Source organism: Baudoinia panamericana (genome assembly GCF_000338955.1).
Source record: "Baudoinia panamericana UAMH 10762 unplaced genomic scaffold BAUCOscaffold_1, whole genome shotgun sequence".
Taxonomy (NCBI): domain Eukaryota; kingdom Fungi; phylum Ascomycota; class Dothideomycetes; order Mycosphaerellales; family Teratosphaeriaceae; genus Baudoinia; species Baudoinia panamericana.
Genome location: NW_006911257.1, coordinates 1,380,643 through 1,397,514, shown reverse-complemented (window position 1 = coordinate 1,397,514; position 16,872 = coordinate 1,380,643). Strand labels below are relative to the sequence as shown.

The 16,872-nt window shown below is 54.1% G+C and overlaps 7 protein-coding genes across 7 annotated transcripts; 4 read left to right on the top strand and 3 right to left on the bottom strand.

The window, feature by feature from the left end:
* Positions 1 to 321: 321 nt before the first annotated feature.
* On the top strand, positions 322 to 1,896 carry BAUCODRAFT_29396 (uncharacterized protein). The gene is made up of 3 exons (XM_007674010.1): positions 322 to 611; positions 711 to 1,394; positions 1,464 to 1,896. The coding sequence occupies exons 2-3, from the start codon at positions 770 to 772 to the stop codon at positions 1,658 to 1,660; spliced, it is 822 nt and encodes a 273-aa protein (XP_007672200.1). The 5' UTR covers positions 322 to 611; positions 711 to 769; the 3' UTR covers positions 1,661 to 1,896.
* Positions 1,897 to 2,029: 133 nt separating this feature from the next.
* Positions 2,030 to 2,958, bottom strand: BAUCODRAFT_135756 (uncharacterized protein; the record flags this gene model as incomplete). Its single annotated transcript, XM_007674009.1, has 2 exons — positions 2,030 to 2,810; positions 2,867 to 2,958. 2 exons carry the CDS (start codon positions 2,956 to 2,958, stop codon positions 2,030 to 2,032), a joined length of 873 nt encoding a protein of 290 aa, XP_007672199.1.
* A 512-nt stretch (positions 2,959 to 3,470) lies between these two features.
* Positions 3,471 to 5,611, top strand: BAUCODRAFT_192470 (uncharacterized protein). Its single transcript, XM_007674008.1, has 2 exons — positions 3,471 to 5,262; positions 5,316 to 5,611. The coding sequence occupies exons 1-2, from the start codon at positions 3,594 to 3,596 to the stop codon at positions 5,426 to 5,428; spliced, it is 1,782 nt and encodes a 593-aa protein (XP_007672198.1). The 5' UTR covers positions 3,471 to 3,593; the 3' UTR covers positions 5,429 to 5,611.
* On the bottom strand, positions 5,612 to 6,503 carry BAUCODRAFT_566844 (uncharacterized protein; the record flags this gene model as incomplete). The annotated part of the gene is made up of 3 exons (XM_007674007.1): positions 5,612 to 6,039; positions 6,094 to 6,376; positions 6,478 to 6,503. 3 exons carry the CDS (start codon positions 6,501 to 6,503, stop codon positions 5,746 to 5,748), a joined length of 603 nt encoding a protein of 200 aa, XP_007672197.1. The 3' UTR covers positions 5,612 to 5,745.
* Positions 6,504 to 7,726: 1,223 nt separating this feature from the next.
* BAUCODRAFT_60938 (uncharacterized protein) lies at positions 7,727 to 9,493 on the top strand (the record flags this gene model as incomplete). Its single annotated transcript, XM_007674006.1, has 2 exons — positions 7,727 to 7,748; positions 7,809 to 9,493. The coding sequence occupies 2 exons, from the start codon at positions 7,727 to 7,729 to the stop codon at positions 9,491 to 9,493; spliced, it is 1,707 nt and encodes a 568-aa protein (XP_007672196.1).
* A 418-nt stretch (positions 9,494 to 9,911) lies between these two features.
* On the top strand, positions 9,912 to 14,612 carry BAUCODRAFT_192422 (uncharacterized protein). Its single transcript, XM_007674005.1, has one exon. It carries the CDS (start codon positions 10,330 to 10,332, stop codon positions 14,518 to 14,520), a length of 4,191 nt encoding a protein of 1,396 aa, XP_007672195.1. The 5' UTR covers positions 9,912 to 10,329; the 3' UTR covers positions 14,521 to 14,612.
* Positions 14,603 to 16,692, bottom strand: BAUCODRAFT_192425 (uncharacterized protein). The gene has a single exon (XM_007674004.1). The coding sequence runs from the start codon at positions 16,388 to 16,390 to the stop codon at positions 14,705 to 14,707; it is 1,686 nt and encodes a 561-aa protein (XP_007672194.1). The 5' UTR covers positions 16,391 to 16,692; the 3' UTR covers positions 14,603 to 14,704.
* Between the last annotated feature and the right edge of the window lie 180 nt (positions 16,693 to 16,872).

Sequence of the window (16,872 nt, the reverse complement as noted above, 5' to 3'; positions counted from 1 at the left end):
GCATTGCCCCAGCTTTGCAGGTACGTTGTGACTTGGTCTCTGGTCAGATGCACGTCTACTGGCCACTCACACGTCGTTCTTGAGTCGGCAGAATACCGGACACCCCAGGTTCTGGCGAAGTGGCGTGGAGGAACGAAGCTTAGCGGGCCTGGACGACTGGCTTGACGGACAGCGCTCGTCTCGAGGCTGCTCGTGGCGAGGTTGCACAACGAGCCTACTTCGGTCACATGGTTGCGTGTTGTGGCATTGACCTCCGAGCTCCAGGTCAAACCTGCAACCGACTTGGCGAAGATATCCTGGATGCTCGCGAGACTGGACTGACCCGTCTCGGGCCTACGATCTCCGCAAGACTGCCTTCTGAAGCGGACATCCTATTCGCATCTACCCTGTTACAGTACCTACCTCTCCATGTGGAGTACCTAGCTGGACCGACCTCGCAACTGGCTTGGGTCATGACCTCTGATCCTTGTGATGCAGACACGAGGCGGGTACACTATGCTTGCCTTTCTCTTTTACTGCATGTGTATTCTTCCGCATTATCGAGCTTCTCTTTAGACAAGCCGATTCGGCACTTACCCACGTAGGATACATAAGGTCTCATTACCGGCACAGTAAGTGTCTCGACTGACTCAACCATCTTTTCTACTTCTCTTCGCCGATACTATACGTTATTGTCCCTGCCAGCCACACGCTCATCATGGTTCACGCAGTCTCCCTTGAGGGTAGCGGCCCAACTAACGGCCATACCAACGGTACCAACGGGCACGCCATGGACGATGAAGTAGCAATGCCACGATTGAACACCCTCCCACCAGCCGACATGAACTGGACAATTACTCTCAGAGACAAGGTTGTTGCAATCACCGGTGCAAACCGTGGCATCGGCTTGGGCATTGCAGAAGTCTGCCTAGCAAATAACGCGAAGGCAGTCTACTCGTTAGACCTGATGGACCCTTCCGAGGACTTTGCCGCATTATCGAAGAAGAGTCAAGGGCGCTTTAAGTACAAGCAGATGGACGTTACCAGCGAGGAATCTGTGAAGAAGGCTATCGACGAGATCGTTGATGAGGAGGGTGCAATTCATGGCATGATCGCCAACGCCGGCATGACCAAACATCAGCCAGCGCTAGATTTCACAATGGCTCAAGTCAAGCAACTTTTTGAGCTCAACGTGTTCGGCGCCTGGAACTGTGCAACAGCGGCAGCCCGCAAATTCATCTCGCTTGGCGTCAAGGGCAGCATTGTCTTCACCGCTTCCATGACCTCTTACCGGCCGAACAGAGCTGCTCCATCAGCACCGTACGGTGGTACCAAAGCAGCCGTGCGGAACATGACGCATACGCTAGCGATGGAATGGGCACAGTATGGCATCCGTGTGAACTCTATCTCGCCAGGTAAGCATTCGGCAGCTATGACCAATGTGCCACGGTGTCGCAGCAAGTACTGACACTTCACGTCAATAGGCTTTGTAAAGACCGCTATGACTTACTACGTGGAGAAAGCACCAGACTGGAATCTGAAGATGCAGTACTATGGAGGCATGCCGCGTCTTGCCCTGCCACAGGAGCTGGGTGGTGCATATGTATATCTTCTGTCGGACGTTGCGAGTTATACGACGGGCATTGATATTCCTATCGCCGGCATTGTAGGAGCGTGGTGAAGCAAAGGGCATGATTGGCATTCATCGGCGCCTTGGGATCTAGGACTCAGATGAGATACCAATGGCAGAATTGTAGCTTCCTTGCTCATCACTTTCACAAGTCTTGCTCATTGTCTTGACAAGACGTGGAGGCATGGAGGGCGTTTTGCCATAATGTTATTCAGGCTTATGTGTAGAATAACTCGTCCACCCACTGCAACCTAGACTTACCAGTTATACTGTGTGTAGCATTAATCATTCATGCTGTGGCCTGAGTAAAGGCTTTGAGAGAGCTTGCCGAGTATACAACCACGGCGATCAACCACTCAATGTTCGCCGTCCTTTCGCGCGTCAGAGTATCATCGCCACTACAGATGACCTTCGAAATCCTCAACCTTTCCCTGCGCTACCGCACCTATGCATCCATAGCTCCGTCAGCGCGACCACCTTGTCGACACCTTCCTCCATTAACCTCGTGAGCGGCGTCGAAGGTGCCGCTGCCCTGAGATACTCATTGTAATCGTCAAGAACCAGCTTGTTGACATTGATCTTAGAGACACCGCCTTTGATACATTTCGACATGACATCTTCGGGAAAGTCGTTGGTCCCGTGGAGAACGACCCTCACACCCCTCTTCTTACAATACGCATAGATGGACTCCAGTCGATCATATTCCAATACCGGTCCCCGCTCTCCATACTCGCCATGGACATTGCCGAAAGCGGGTGCGAGAAAGTCAACGCCAGTGTCGATGAATTCCTCAACCTCTTCCGGCGTCGTTAGCATGCCACTTAGGTCAGCTGTGTCAGCAATCCCGTCTTCGCCACCCTCGATGCGTCCGGGCTCGGCTTCAGTCGCGATACCACGCTCGTGACAGTAAGCGACGAGCTCCTTAGTTTTGGCCAGGTTCTCAGCTTTCTCATGGTGCGACATATCAACCATTATTGAGTCGAAGGGAAGATTGTCGGCTGCGTGGCGGACCATGTCCTCGTTTTGGCAGTGATCAAGGTGTATTGATATCGGAACTGTTGATGATCTTGCTGCTATCGCAGCAGTCTCAACGAGAAGACCATTGCTGAAGGTTATTGCCCAAGGAAAGAATTGTAATATCAATGGCGCACGAGTCGATTCTGCTGCGCGAACAAGTGCCAAGATCTGCTCAATGTTGTATCTGCCCTGTGTCAACGCCTGCCTTGAGTGGTACTAATCGTGAAGAGGAAGTCCTACGCTATGGCTGCAATGACCCCATACCCACCCTTCTCAGCTTTGGCGAGAATCTGGGAGGTCTTATTGCTGGACAGCAGTTTTGCAGACCCCATGCTTGCGAAAATTGTTGACAGTGACGGGTGAAACACGAGAACAAGAAATGAACTCACCTCTACCTACCTCCAAGGTCCCAAGCGGGACTTCAAGCAGCTGCGTGTTGCGACTCTTGCCAACCATGTCCGCCTGTACCTGCATAAAGCAGAGTGACGGTTGATGTGGAGTGTTTGGAGCACTCGAGCGGAGGATGCCCCGTCTCGAGCACTGCCAATAGCCGAGGACCATCTATTGGACGAGAACCGCCGAAGGCAGGGGTGCCTTGGTCTGCCGGTAGGGTGAGTGTTCCTACTCGATACCTTCCTTCCTCCGCATCATGACGACCGGATCTTGACAGATTTCTAGAAGCCGTCTCGAATGCATGGCGCATGAGGCGTAGCACCAGCATCGTCCGTTGCGCTCTGTAGTCGACGCGAGGCAATGTCCCACTTCAGCCGGAATGGAAGACACTACTCGGCCTGGGTGATCTGACGGGAGCTGCAGGTGGGGTTCGACCATTCGGGCAATCCATCAGACGGGCAGAGGTAGGGTTGGTTCACGTTCTTGTGGAGCTGGCAAGATGGCGGTCTCGATACCACAGGTGCTCTTCTAAACGACCATTCTCTTTGTCTCCCCGAGCATCATCTCAGCGACGATGAGTACCAAGCACTTCTTCCCTCACACAGAAGGCGTGGTTGTTCAAGGGCTAGAGTCTCTCGTAGCACGAAACAAGCACCTTGCCCTCGATGCACCCAACAAGGTTGTCTATTCACGGACCCACCGTCCGTCGAAGGTCACGGTGATCTCAGGAGGCGGAAGCGGTCACGAACCGGCATGGAGTGGCTACGTTGGGGATGGCATGCTCGCTGCAGCCGTCAATGGGGAGGTATTTGCCAGTCCTTCAACGAAGCAGGTCATGGCAGCTATTAGCCATGTCCCGTCTGATGCTGGCATCATCCTGTGTATCACCAACTATACTGGCGACAACCTGCACTTTGGCCTTGCGAGGGAGAAAGCAGCCGGGATGGGACACAAGGTCGCAATATTGCGAATGACAGATGACGTGGCATTGGGACGGAAACAGACCGAGAACACGGGACGGAGAGGTCTTGCGGCCAATATGTTCGTGCTTAAGCTATGCGGCAGCATGGCGGAGAACGGGTACGACTTTGAGAAGTGCATGCGAATTGGAGAAGCTGTGAACGCGAACGCGGTCACTGTTGGGTCTTCCTTGGATCATTGTCACATACCCGGGCGGGAGCACCATCGTTCAGTTCCAGAAGACACATATGTTCTGGGGATGGGTATCCACAACGAGCCAGGCCTGCACGAGGTGTCTCCCATGCCACCAGTAGAGGAGATAGTAGCGGACATGCTCAAGTACTGCATGGATCCTAACGACAAAGACCGAGCATTTGTGGAGTTTAAGCCGGACGACATTGTCTGTCTCTTGATCAACAATTTCGGCGGCATGTCCAACTTCGAGCTGGAAGCCTTGACGTCTGTGACACGCAGAGTGCTTGACCGTGACTGGAAGATTCAGCCCACCCGGGTTTATGCACAGTGCTTCGAAACTTCGCTCAATGCACCAGGCTGGTCAATATCTCTACTCAACATCACCGGCATCGAGCGTCAGACCAACGCTTCCGTCTTTACACTGTTGCATCTGCTTGACGACGAGACCAAAGCACCCTCATGGCCACGCAACGGTTACAAAGACATGAAAATACCGAAGGAGACCGCCAAAGCTCAGGCGAATGGCGTTGCAGACTCATCTGCACAAAAGGGTCCACAAGTGGATCCGGCCACGCTCGAAGCTGCATTGCGAAAAGCGTGCGAAGACGCTGTGAAAGCAGAACCGGAGATCACAAAGTGGGACGTCCAGATGGGCGACGGCGATTGCGGCGAGGCTGTAGAAGGTATGTGCAAAGGCGTCCTCAAAAAGCTTGACAGTGGGCTGTGCAAAGACGGTGCGCTGTTTCACATCTTGGATGAGACGGAAGGCGCGGTCGAAGAGATTGGCGGTACCCTGGGCGCTATTATATCGATTGTATTGGCATCGTTCACTTCCAACCTAAGGCTAGCATATGCGAAGGACGAGAGTAATTTCAGGATGGACATAAAAAGCGCTAGCATGGCAGCTGGCCAGGCGCTGAAGAATCTGTGCGGTTATACGAGCGCAAGGCAAGGCTCGCGGACGGTCATGGATGCACTGATACCGTTTTGTGAGACGCTGGAAAAAGATGTCGACCTGAAGAAAGCAGTAGAGGCGGCTGAAGAGGGTGCCAAGAGCACATCCGGAATGCAAGCGAAATTCGGCAGAGGTGAGTGCACGTCTGTTGCCCATCATTGTCTTCCCCCACTGACCTCGACACAGCTTCCTACGTTGGTGAGAAGGGTGCAGAAGCATCGCAAGATGCTCCTCCGGATCCTGGAGCAATGGCTGCGGCCATATTCCTACGTGGCTTACTGGACGGTATGCAAAAGTAGTTGGTAACGTCCGCTATACATTCCAAGCATTTGCGTCACACGTATCGCATCCCATGGCTACGGAGAAGGTATGCTTCGAGGATTACATCGCTTACACGCAACGACCGCCATCGACGGGCAAGTCGATACCGGTTAAAAACTCTCCTTCGCTGCTGCACAGGAAAGCGCAAGCATTTGCGACATCTTTCGGCGTCGAACCGCGTCCGAGGGGTACTGTCGCCATGAATTTTTCTTGGTTTTCTGGCTTGCCGAGAAAAAAGTCGGTTCTGAAGCGGCCGTCAGCAATGCGTGGGACCAGACTGGCATGACAGCACTACTCACAAGCCAGTGCCCAACGCTACCACGGGGCACACGGAATTGAATCTGATGTTGTCTGGCGCATATTCCACGCCCATTGTCTTGGTCCCGTTAATCACGGCAGCTTTCGATGCGTTGTACCAAGTCAAACCTGGACGGGGCCGAATACCAGCAGTTGATGCAATGCTGACGAAGGAGCCACCATTACCTTGCTTCTGCATATACGGGACGCACACGTTTGCCGACAGATAGATCGACTTGACGTTTACGGTGAAAACTTTGTCAAAGTCTTCCTCTGTGACATCGGCGGTGGGCTTGCTGGCTGTAAGTCATTTCGTTGTGATTACTACGTTTATGTTCCGACCTACCTTGTTCCTGTAAGTGGTTCCGGCATTGTTGATCACACAATCTAGCCGTCCGAATTTCTCATCTGCCACCTTGACGAGGTTCTCCCAGTCTTGCCTCGACGTGACATTGGCTTTCACAAATTCGCACTTGAGCTCGTCTGCTGTCTTCTTTCCAGCCTCCTCCACCATATCTGCGATGATCACCTCTGCGCCTTCCTGCTTGAACTTGTCGGCGATGCCTTTGCCAAACCCGCCTGCACCTCCTGTGACGATGGCCACCTTCCCAGATAGCTTGCCCGTCATACTGTGCAATTAGTATAATAGTACGATCAACAACGTCGCCGCTGATGTAGGAATGAGATTGAAGAGATCATGTGTCGTCTGCTGCCAGTCCTTACTACTCACCAGATGCCAGACTTCCACTGAGCCATGCAACCCCGCATGTACACACTGCGGGGTGCTGGACGGCGACCTTAGAAGTCGCGGAAATAAGCAGCGAGTGATTGTGTTCACTTCCCATTTGTAGACTGTTAACCGAATTTGTGAGATCCTCGCACGAGTTGGGCCAAGGGAGATGCAATCAAACGCGCAATCAATCTTTCGTATATGTGCTACCATGGATGGCGCTCTGAGGAACGAGCTGCCGTCATCTGCTTGCTCGTCTTACCGTGGCATAGCTCTGAGCGTGACCTGACGTGGCCGACGCGCCGAGCGCAACATACGAGACCCAGGACTGCCTTGCCGAGCACAGTCACGCAATTAGTGGTACTCACAACATCCGTGGTCAATCCCGGCTTTCCCTAAATGGCAGTCCGGGTCCGTTATGGAGGCTCATAAGGGAGCCCGCCACTGCCGCAGACCTACCTGCGCAGGCCTGATTGTACTTTCCGTGTGCCGCTATGTGACGGACTATTGGCCCGCTGCTGTAGGTGCGATACGCGTGCGCTGTGCTGCGCACATGCATTCGCGTCCAGCAGAGTACATGTAGTGCATTGTGAGTGAATCCAGTGCTAGTTACCGCACAATATATTTGGCCGGTACGGAACAGGAGCGAGATCCCGTCGCCATACAAAATAATTGTAGGGTCCCACGGTACCAGTGGTAAGAAGTGCTGTTTTGACGGTGTTGAGATGGCGAAGATGGGGAAGCGAACTGGTGGCCTCTCCGCTGCACAACCCGGGGCGCTGCACTACCCTTAGCCGCTCCAAACGATCGAACCTTAACCGACGTCCGAGGCGATCGCGGCTTAGTCGGGCTTCCCCAACTTTCTCTCGTCTCGAGCACACTCCTCCCCGTCACTCGCCGACAGGACGACAAGATGATGTCGGGTCAAGACAATGCGGCTCCTGCAACGCCTGGAGGCGGAGCGCGTAAACCTAGAAAGTCCCGAGGGCGCGGCTTGCGGACAACCACTGGCTGGTAAGTTCTTACTGTGCTGTGAACCACTGCAGCTGTCGGCCTCCCAACGTCCGAGCAGGCTGGAATAGTGGGCACGAGTCAGTCGACATGTGCGACCGTCACGCGAAATGGTGGAAGCGCATTTGATCTTGAGAGTGGAGCAAACGCCGATTATTGCGACGTGCTCGATCGTTGAGACTTTAGATGGAAGACGTAGGACTAACGGAGTCGCAGTGCAATCTGCCGCAAGCGGCATATGAAATGCGATGAAGTTAAGCGTAAGTGACCTCGGGGCATCACGGCGAGAGGAGTTAGTCTTCGCTAAAAGACATTCCTAGCGGTATGCGGACCTTGCGCCAAAGGCAATCGCCAGTGTGTTTACGGCACACTGCCAACGGACACGGGCGACCATGGCCATGCTCTTCCCAGCGGTCCGACAATGTCTCCACCATCTTCACGTCTGGGCCATCATTCGCAGACTAGCTACTCGTCCAATCCGGACTCTAGACCGGTAACCCAGACGTGGCCGACAACACCAGGTGCTGAGGATCCACTATCAATACGTAGTCCACAGAGCACCTTTAGCACATCAACGGGCTATGGTACTGAAGTGGCACCCTGGAAGTGGTACGGACTGCTTGTTGGAGATGCTGCCAACGGTAACGTCGATCTGGATCTACCGTCACTGGACAGCTTGAGTGATGCCGCCCTGGCTCAGCGGTGTCAACTGTATCCCAACGGCGTCACAGCTGCTGAGCTGGCAAGCCTGCGAAGCCCACTCAACATTGCCGAAAGCGTAGCCTCTTTACAGAATCCGGCCAAGCTGCTGCAAATTTCTGCCATCGCGCCTACTCCCTCGGACAGCACTGGTGGCACGGTCGATGAACGTCAGTACTGGCAGGCTGCGGAAGCAGTACAGTTAAAAGACCACGAGTACGACATCTTTCAGCGCTTCGTCACCGGCGTAAGCCTTTGGATCGATCTGTTTGATCCTCTCAAGCACTTCTCGACTTTCGTGCCACATCTCGCACTACAAAATGAAGGATTGATGAAAGCCATCCTTGCCCTGGGCGCTCGGCATCTTTCCATCAAGCCTTCGAACAGTGGCGAAGCAAACGTCGACCGGACGGCGGCCGTGCAATACTATTATGAGACTTTACAGTACTTACAGTCTGCAATGCGATACACGTCGTACAAGAACAGCCTCGAACTGCTTGCGACAGTACTAGTCGTCAGCACATATGAAATGATTGACGGTCAAGGTAAAGGATGGGAGCGTCATCTCAAAGGCGTCTTCTGGATCCAAAGAAGTCGCGATATTAACGGCGAGTCTGGCGGGCTCGAGCAAGCAATTTGGTGGGCTTGGCTGCGTCAAGACATGTGGGCAGCCTTCAGAGAGCGCAGGCGGTGCTTCAGCTTCTTCAAGCCCACCAAGCCGTACCAGCTAATGGACATGTGGGACATGGCATCGAGGGTTGTCTATATTCTAGCGCAGTCAGTCAACTATAGCTCGGAGGAGGAGAAGCAGCAGGGTGAAGGCGACCTTGAAGGTCGCATACTGCGCGCCAATACGCTACTTAACATGCTGGAGGAATGGCGGAGCAGCATCAGCGTACATTTCGAAGCCTTGCCGGTCGAGGGACCGTCCAACCGCGCCTTCCGACCACTTTGGGTGCACCCGCCTGCACTTGGGACCTCGCTCCAGATGTACAGTATGGCGCGAATTCTTCTCCTCATACACCAGCCGGCGGCCGGAGGGTATTTGGAGTATCTTCGCCGCGACAAGATCATCACCGAGTGCATAGACACCATTGGTGGCATTGCTCTTAAGCTTACGGACGACGCATCAAGGCTTATGTCAACGCAGTGCATGTTCGCTGCGGGCTTGTTTTGCACCGATCTGGCCAAGCGCGTGTGCATTACGGAGCTCATTGACGACCACTCTACGCAGACCGGCTGGCCGTCCAACACCAACCTTTCAGAAGAGCTACGAGCGGAGTGGTCGCAGCTTAAACCAGGCTGAGCAAGCACTGCGGACAGACTCCAATAACGTGCTCGGCCGAGGCTTCGTTCTCCGAGGCAGTGACAGCTGGATTCACCTCGAAGACAATGACTGCTTAGTGTCGGTCTTCCTGTTACCACTATGCCGCCTGCGTTTGCGAGCTCCCGGGAGATCGAGCGTGTTACATGCCGCCAGGGCTTCACAACGTTCGGCCATCAGGAAGGCAGGCTTGTGCCGAGAAGACTCTATCGAGCGGTGTCGGTGCTCTCCGTTTGCTACTCCCTTAAAGGCTTGCTATGTTAGGAAGGAAAGCGTTTAGCACGAAAGATCACGAGTGATGAAATGGGTTGTCTTCAATGGCTCTATGCACCCGTTATCTAAAAAGGACTGCTCCATGCAAGACACAAATGCGACATGTGGCAGATAGCATCATACCGCGTATCTTGTGGATGTTGGTTGTCAGGACTTCTAGAAGGGCATATTTGCGTAAGTAGACACTACCTTATGGGGGAGGTATGTCTGGAAAGCGACATCAGACGGTCATGTAGGGCTGACCGTGGAGATTGGCTGGGTTGCCATTTCCAAGTTTTACTGCCGGCAACCCGGCAAAGGCGCCGAAGCAAGCCTTTGCCGGAGCTGCTGGCGGCCAGGGGTCTTCTTCGAGGTCCAGATAGACTCGTACTTTACCACATACTCCAGCTCCATAACAAAGTACAACAGCGTTCACTTACGCCGAGGCGAATGTGTGATACGTGCCGCACTGGCACCGCCACACTTCCCGTGTGGTTGAGCGGCGGACCCTTTGGCCGAGGCCGAAACCCTCCTCGTTCCTGGGGAGTTGGAGTGGCTTAGGGAAGATGTCGGGCCACACTCCTAGCAGTCCAGCGGCACAGCGAGCAGCGCGCATTGCACGCGAAAACAGTATTCCTGTCGAGCCCATCATGGAAGATGTGGAAGCCGAGCGACCAGACTTGAACACGTTTAACAGCTCCGGCACCGAAGGCAGTGCTGCGGACGGCGAAGACTTCACGTATGCACATGAGATGCTCAGTGGCAGTGATGGCGTCGCCACGCGACATTTCTCGCCTACGTCGAGTGTGATGCCTTTGCAGGACGAGATCACGCCGTTGACGAACGTGTCCACGTACGGATGGACGCCAACCTCATCTGTCCGCTCACGCGGAAGTGCTAGCAAATCGGGGCAGTACGAGCCAGTGCCAGCACCACCAAGCCTGGTGACGAACGGGTTGCATAGTGCAAGACCGGTGCGACCGTCTGCGGTGCGGCAGCCATCGAACGCATACAATCCGCCTCGGAGACCACACCAGTACTCCAACAACACACGCCAACGCACAGGCTCAGCACAGAGGGAGCGGAAGCGGAACCCGAACGCCGAGTATCGGGCGCAGGAGAAGGCGTATGTTCAGCGTATCCAGCAAGTGGAGCGGACCGATGCCGACTTCTATGGGCAGCCGCCGGCACCCAGTCTGGATTATAGCAGCGATACAGAGACGGACGAGGAGTCGCCGACGACAGCGGCATACGCCGACAATGACCCATATGATCAGGAGATGCTACTCTACTATGGGAACGAGGACATGGAGCCATCAGTGGAGGAGCTCAAGATACCGGCCAATCGAGAGCGACTAGAGTGGCATTCTATGCTTGCGAATGTGCTCACTGGAGATGTTGTGAAACAAGAAAAGAAGCGGTTGATTGGCGGTCCAGAGACTCAAGGTGAGAATACGTTGAAGACTGAGATATGGATCGGCGTACGAGCAAAGACATGCGGACGGCCTCTTCCCGCTCAACGGAGGCTAATTGAAGACGGGAGGAGCAAAGTCAAGCAGAGCATCGAGGCCATCATTACCTTCGAGGTCAAAGGTGAAGCCGAGGCCGGCAAGTCGGCCATTGACCAGGTCCAGGAGATTGTCAAGAAGATTGAGAAGACTGAGTCATTGTACCCGACGCGGCAAGCCTTTGAAGCTGCACACCCTCGAGCTGCATCCACGGCCTACCACGAAACTTGCGATGCAGTCATTGCATGGCACAACACTACGGAGCTGATTAACACCGAGCTTGGCATCCTGCAAAAGTGGGTTGGCAACGTAGAGCTCGACTTTACCAAGCCCAGAGCCCGGCCAGCTGATGTCGGCGCTGGACAGCTGTTCGATGACAGCAGCTTCATCGACCGCATCCTCAAGGAGGATGGACTAAAGTCGCTTCAAGGCAACAACAGTCTGCTGAATGGCGTCAATAACGTCATTCAGAAAGCGAAGACTACCCTGATAGAGAATGCCGAGTCTTTTGCAGAACGGCACCTGCCGCCCTACATCGAAGAGCTGTTGACGCTCATCAACTTCCCATCTCGTCTCATCCAGGAGATCATCCGTATGCGTCTCAGCTACGCCAAGAAGATGCGGGACCCGGCTCAGCAAGGCGTCATGATGGCCGAGCAGATGATATTGCAGTTTCAGATTCTGCTGAAGCTTGCAGTTCGTATCAAGGAGGCTTACATCGTCATTGCGCAGCCTGAGCCAGGTTGGGATTTGCCGCCTTGCATTGACGACAACTTCGATGGAGTAGTACTGGACGCCCTCAAGTTCTACTTCCGCATGCTCAATTGGAAGCTCATGGCGAACAAGAACACATTCAAGGAAGCTGAGATTCTCGAGCAGGAATGGGACTTCAGTAACGCGCTCGGACGGCACCTGGATGGAGGCGATGTGGAGGTGGCAGAGCAATTTAGCAGCCTCACGTCGCAATCTCTTGGACGGCTGACATCGCACTTCGAAAAGGAGCTTGAGCGTCGGCCTGACGAAGTGGCTGGTGCGGAAATGGACAAGCGTTACAAGTCGATTCTGGATTCGGTCCGTGTGCGGCAGCGAAAGATTTTCCGTTTCTCACGTATTCTGTCGAGCCGCTTCGAGAACGCCACCGAATACAACATCAACATCGACACGGAGCACTATCAGGATCTGCTCGATGCGCTAGTAGTGACCGGTCATTTCTTGGTCGAGCTACCAAGCACGAGCGTGAACGAGAGCAGTGGTGGCCGGAACATCTATGTCATCGCTTCGCCTTCGCTCATGGATCGTCCGAAGGATATCGAGAGCATGCTTGGCACCTGCTATCACGCAGAAGACTCGCCGGAAGATCCATCAGATCCGTACGTGCTCATCATGAAACCTGAGCATCCGTTGTCGTGGGAGGGACAGCGCATGGACGGCGTCTTGCGCCAACCCCTGCTTAATCTACGGCTACAAACCGGCCGTCTCCGTCTTGTAGCAGACGGCTCTCTTCAGCGTCTCGCCAACGCCAACGCGGCGTTTGCCGCCTTCTGCCAACACCTAGAACTTCCCGTCCTTGTCGAGCAGCGCGCCAATCTACCAAGGGTGAACCAAGAGCTCGGCAAGATTCGCAAGACAGCGTACAAGCTCAGCAACACTATCATGGATAGTGTGGAGATTGTGCGGAGGCAGACGCAGGGCCTGCAGTGTCAGGAGCTGATTCAGACGTGCTTTGCCTTTGCGACCGAATTCGGACAAAGAAGTGCAATCTACTTCGACCAGCAACGACGGGCAATGCATCAGCTTAAGCTGACCAAGCTGGCACTGGACTGGGTAAGCTTCATCTGCGATGACTGTGTGGCATCTGATCGGAAGACCTTTCGCTGGGCAGTCGTAGCGCTAGAGTTTGCGATGATGATGACGAGAGGCCAGAACATCCTGGGTATCTCTGAGGAAGAATATGCGACATTACGCGCCAAGGTAGCTGGATGTATGAGCCTGCTGATCAGTCACTTCGACATCATGGGCGCAAGGAGCACTGTTGCGGCTCAGGCGGAAAAGCAGCGGGTGGAGATGAGTGGAAGACAATTGAAGCTGGATATCACTAGGCTGAAGGATGATGAAGAGAGTAGCCGACTGGTTAGCATGCAGTGGGTGGAGAGATTGGAGCAGATCGATAGTGAGCGGAAGGAGAGAGAGAACGAGCGCCAGGCTTTGGGCAGGGTACTCGAGGACTCCAGTGACGCGGATCGTGCTCTTACTCAGTTGAGCGCGAGCGCTGGCAACGTGCATTTAAGATGGCAGCAAGGCCAATTTATTGGCGGTGGCACGTTTGGAAGTGTTTACGTCGCAATCAATCTGGACTCGACGCAGCTCATGGCTGTAAAGGAAATTCGACTGCAAGACCCGAAGATGATACCGACCATCGTTTCGCAGATCCGCGACGAGATGAGCGTACTGCAAGTGCTCGATTTCCCAAACATTGTACAGTACTACGGCATAGAACCGCATCGCGACAAGGTCTACATCTTCATGGAGTACTGTTCTGGTGGTTCGCTTGCTGCACTGCTCGAACATGGTCGCATCGAGGATGAGACTGTTATCCAAGTCTATGCTCTTCAAATGCTGGAGGGTCTGGCGTACCTGCACCAAGCGAACGTCGTGCACCGCGACGTCAAGCCCGAGAACATCTTGCTCGACCACAACGGTGTAATCAAGTTCGTCGATTTCGGCGCCGCGAAAGTCATTGCCAAACAAGGCAAGACTGTCGTCGCCGAACGTCCCAATAGCAAAGGCAATCAAGACAGTATGCAAGGCACGCCGATGTACATGTCGCCTGAAGTGATCAAGGGCCAACGTCCTCACAATGCTCGCTTGGGTGCGGAGGATATCTGGAGTCTTGGATGTGTCATAAGCGAGATGGCGACTGGATCACGGCCTTGGGCGAACATGGACAATGAATGGGCTATCATGTACAACATTGCGCAGGGACACAGTCCGCAGATGCCTAGCCGGGAGCAGCTGAGTGAAGCTGGGCTGGACTTCTTGAAGCGTTGCTTCGAGCGAGACCCGGTACGCAGGGCGAGTGCAGCTGAGTTGTTGCAGCACGAGTGGATTTTGAGCATACGTGAACAGCTGGATATGGAACCTTCGACGCCACAGACTCCTTCCACGGAGAGCGGATATGGCAGTGGGAGTCAGGGGAGCAGCAGTGGGCAGACGAGTCAGCAGATAAGTAGGCAGAACAGTGAGATGTGAGATTGTTGTGAGCGTTTTGAGCGTCGCATACGGCAGTTGTGAGCGTAGCGAGTCTCATATTTGTGTGGTAGCAAATTCTCTTCAATCTAGAACAGGAACGCAAAGAAGGCTACCGCAAGCATCTCGAGAAGCTCACAATACATTCGAACAGACGTGTGCAGACTGTTACGTACAACCACCGAGTTCAGACAAGAGGCTCACTGCGACCTACGAGCCTATTCTCCCACACACCCTTGAATCTTCTTTGCTCGTCGTCCTGACTCAACTGCCCGGTCCGCTCCAGCAACAAGGTTTGCGTCCTTGCCAGCAAAGGCAGGACCTTCTCACGTCCAGTCAGATGGATGCCCGCAACCAGCCTTAAAGCGTTACGGAACTTCTCCCTAGCGACGAGGTCCAGATTCTCCAGCTCTTCGTGGGTCAGCCGCGTTAGCGGTAAAGCATCGAGCACACTTGTGTATAGTCTCTCGTAGAAAGCGAATTGGTCGCCATGATCATCAAGCTGCACCCGTTGTCCGACAGAATTCAACTCTCTGCCCAGAGCGGCGTGATATTCGGCTGTAGAGCCAACGATATCTTGGCGCTGGGTTGGGTTGACCAACCAGCCGTCCGGCCAAATACAGTGCTCAGTATTGTTGCGGACGAAGAGGATCTCCAGGCGCATTGTGAAGTTGTCCTCATTCCGCTCATGGAGGCCGAAGTAAAGCCTGAGACTTTCCTGGAGCGGCTGAGGGAGGTCGACGAAAAGCGCGTGGTTCAGCCATTGCCACACACACCGGATATACTCCGTTGTCAGGTTGAAGCTGTAGAGCACATGCTCCAAATTTTGCGCTTGGTGGAGGCTATCGAGGGTTCTCCGCATAGTACGAAAATTTCGCAGTAGATTGCTGAGAAGCGCCCGCGCGAGCCATGGAGCGTTGGGCGCTGCATCCATGGCTTGCATTGCCTCCTGATCGAAGCGGGCTGTTTCCGCTGCCTCTACCGGGTTTGACGAAGGGCGCGCAAGAAAATCCCACTCCTCGAACTCCGCGAAATCGTCATCATCCTCGTCGTCGTCAAAGAACGCGTTGGGACCAGGTTGGTTATATCTTGGGCAACCGCCTTCACTCCAGTGTCCGGTACCTTCACGCGCTTCGAGTCCACAGATGTAGCAGAATTCGGTCCTGCACCCAGGTTCTGGACAGGTCATGTGGTTGCATCCGTCGTGCAGACTGACTGGGTTGTGGCATGTCTCGTTGGGGCAGTATTGGTAGTCTCTGCCTCGTTGCAAGCCTTCAATCTCTGTCAGTTGAATGGTCACGGGAGGGCCAGTGCATACATGTGAGCCAGCTGTCATTTCATAGATCGGAGAGCGGCAGCTTCGGCAATGCTGACCAAGGCAATGGTAGCAAACCAGGCTAGGATCTGGGTTAGCGCCTCTCATTGCACCGCAGTCGACAGCTTCACCCTGTGCAACATCAATTTGTTCGGGCTTGAGGAATATGGGTTCGTCAGGCGGGGTGCCGCCGATCTTAGGCTTACGCGACTGTAAAACTTTGTGTTTACAGTAGAATCTATCAGTCGCTGGCGTGTTGTATTCGACCTCTCGTCTGTGATATCTTGCCACGAAGTCTGCACTTAGTATGTCTTCGAAGTCATCGGCATTTACCTCAACGCCTTTACCCCAGCGGACCGGGTAATCGAGTGGATTGTTAAGGGCAGCCTCGAATCGAGGTGGTAGACTTTCGAGAACGCAGTCATGACAGATCGGATCTCCATCGATCTTGCGAGGCGTTGTCGGCTCCGTGAAACCTTCGCTGCAGACAGAGCACTCGAAGGAGAACATGGCGGCCTCTGGCTGATTGATAGCTGTGATCTGTATGGTGCGGTGCATGGTAGGGCTCGACCTGCGAAGTCAGAAGCAAAACGTGGTTGCGTGAAGCTAGAGGAGATGGTCAATCGGACGAGCATGTTCGGCTGATACCAAGCGAAGGTCATATTTGCCACCCGACTCGACAAAGACCGCCCTCTACATTCACAGCTTTGTCACTCATGATGGGGGACATATGAGATACGAGAGAGAGTCAAAGAAACAGATTTGAGAGGCGCTAGGTCCTTTGTCTGATCGGTATCTCGTCTTACCACGCCGCTGCCGGTTATCACCTTGCTGGTGAAACACCATATCTCGAGCTCACAAGATCGTTTGTGTCGGGGTAGTAGATGCACAGCTGGAATGTCGTGGAGCAAGATTGTAAAATACCTTCAAGGAAAGGACAGCACGCTAAGTCGCGTTGCTTACCTCGAGCCGAGGTCCACACGCGGCGTCAACTCCTCTCCTCCTCAAATCGCCTGTCGAGATCGCAACGTTCACCAGTC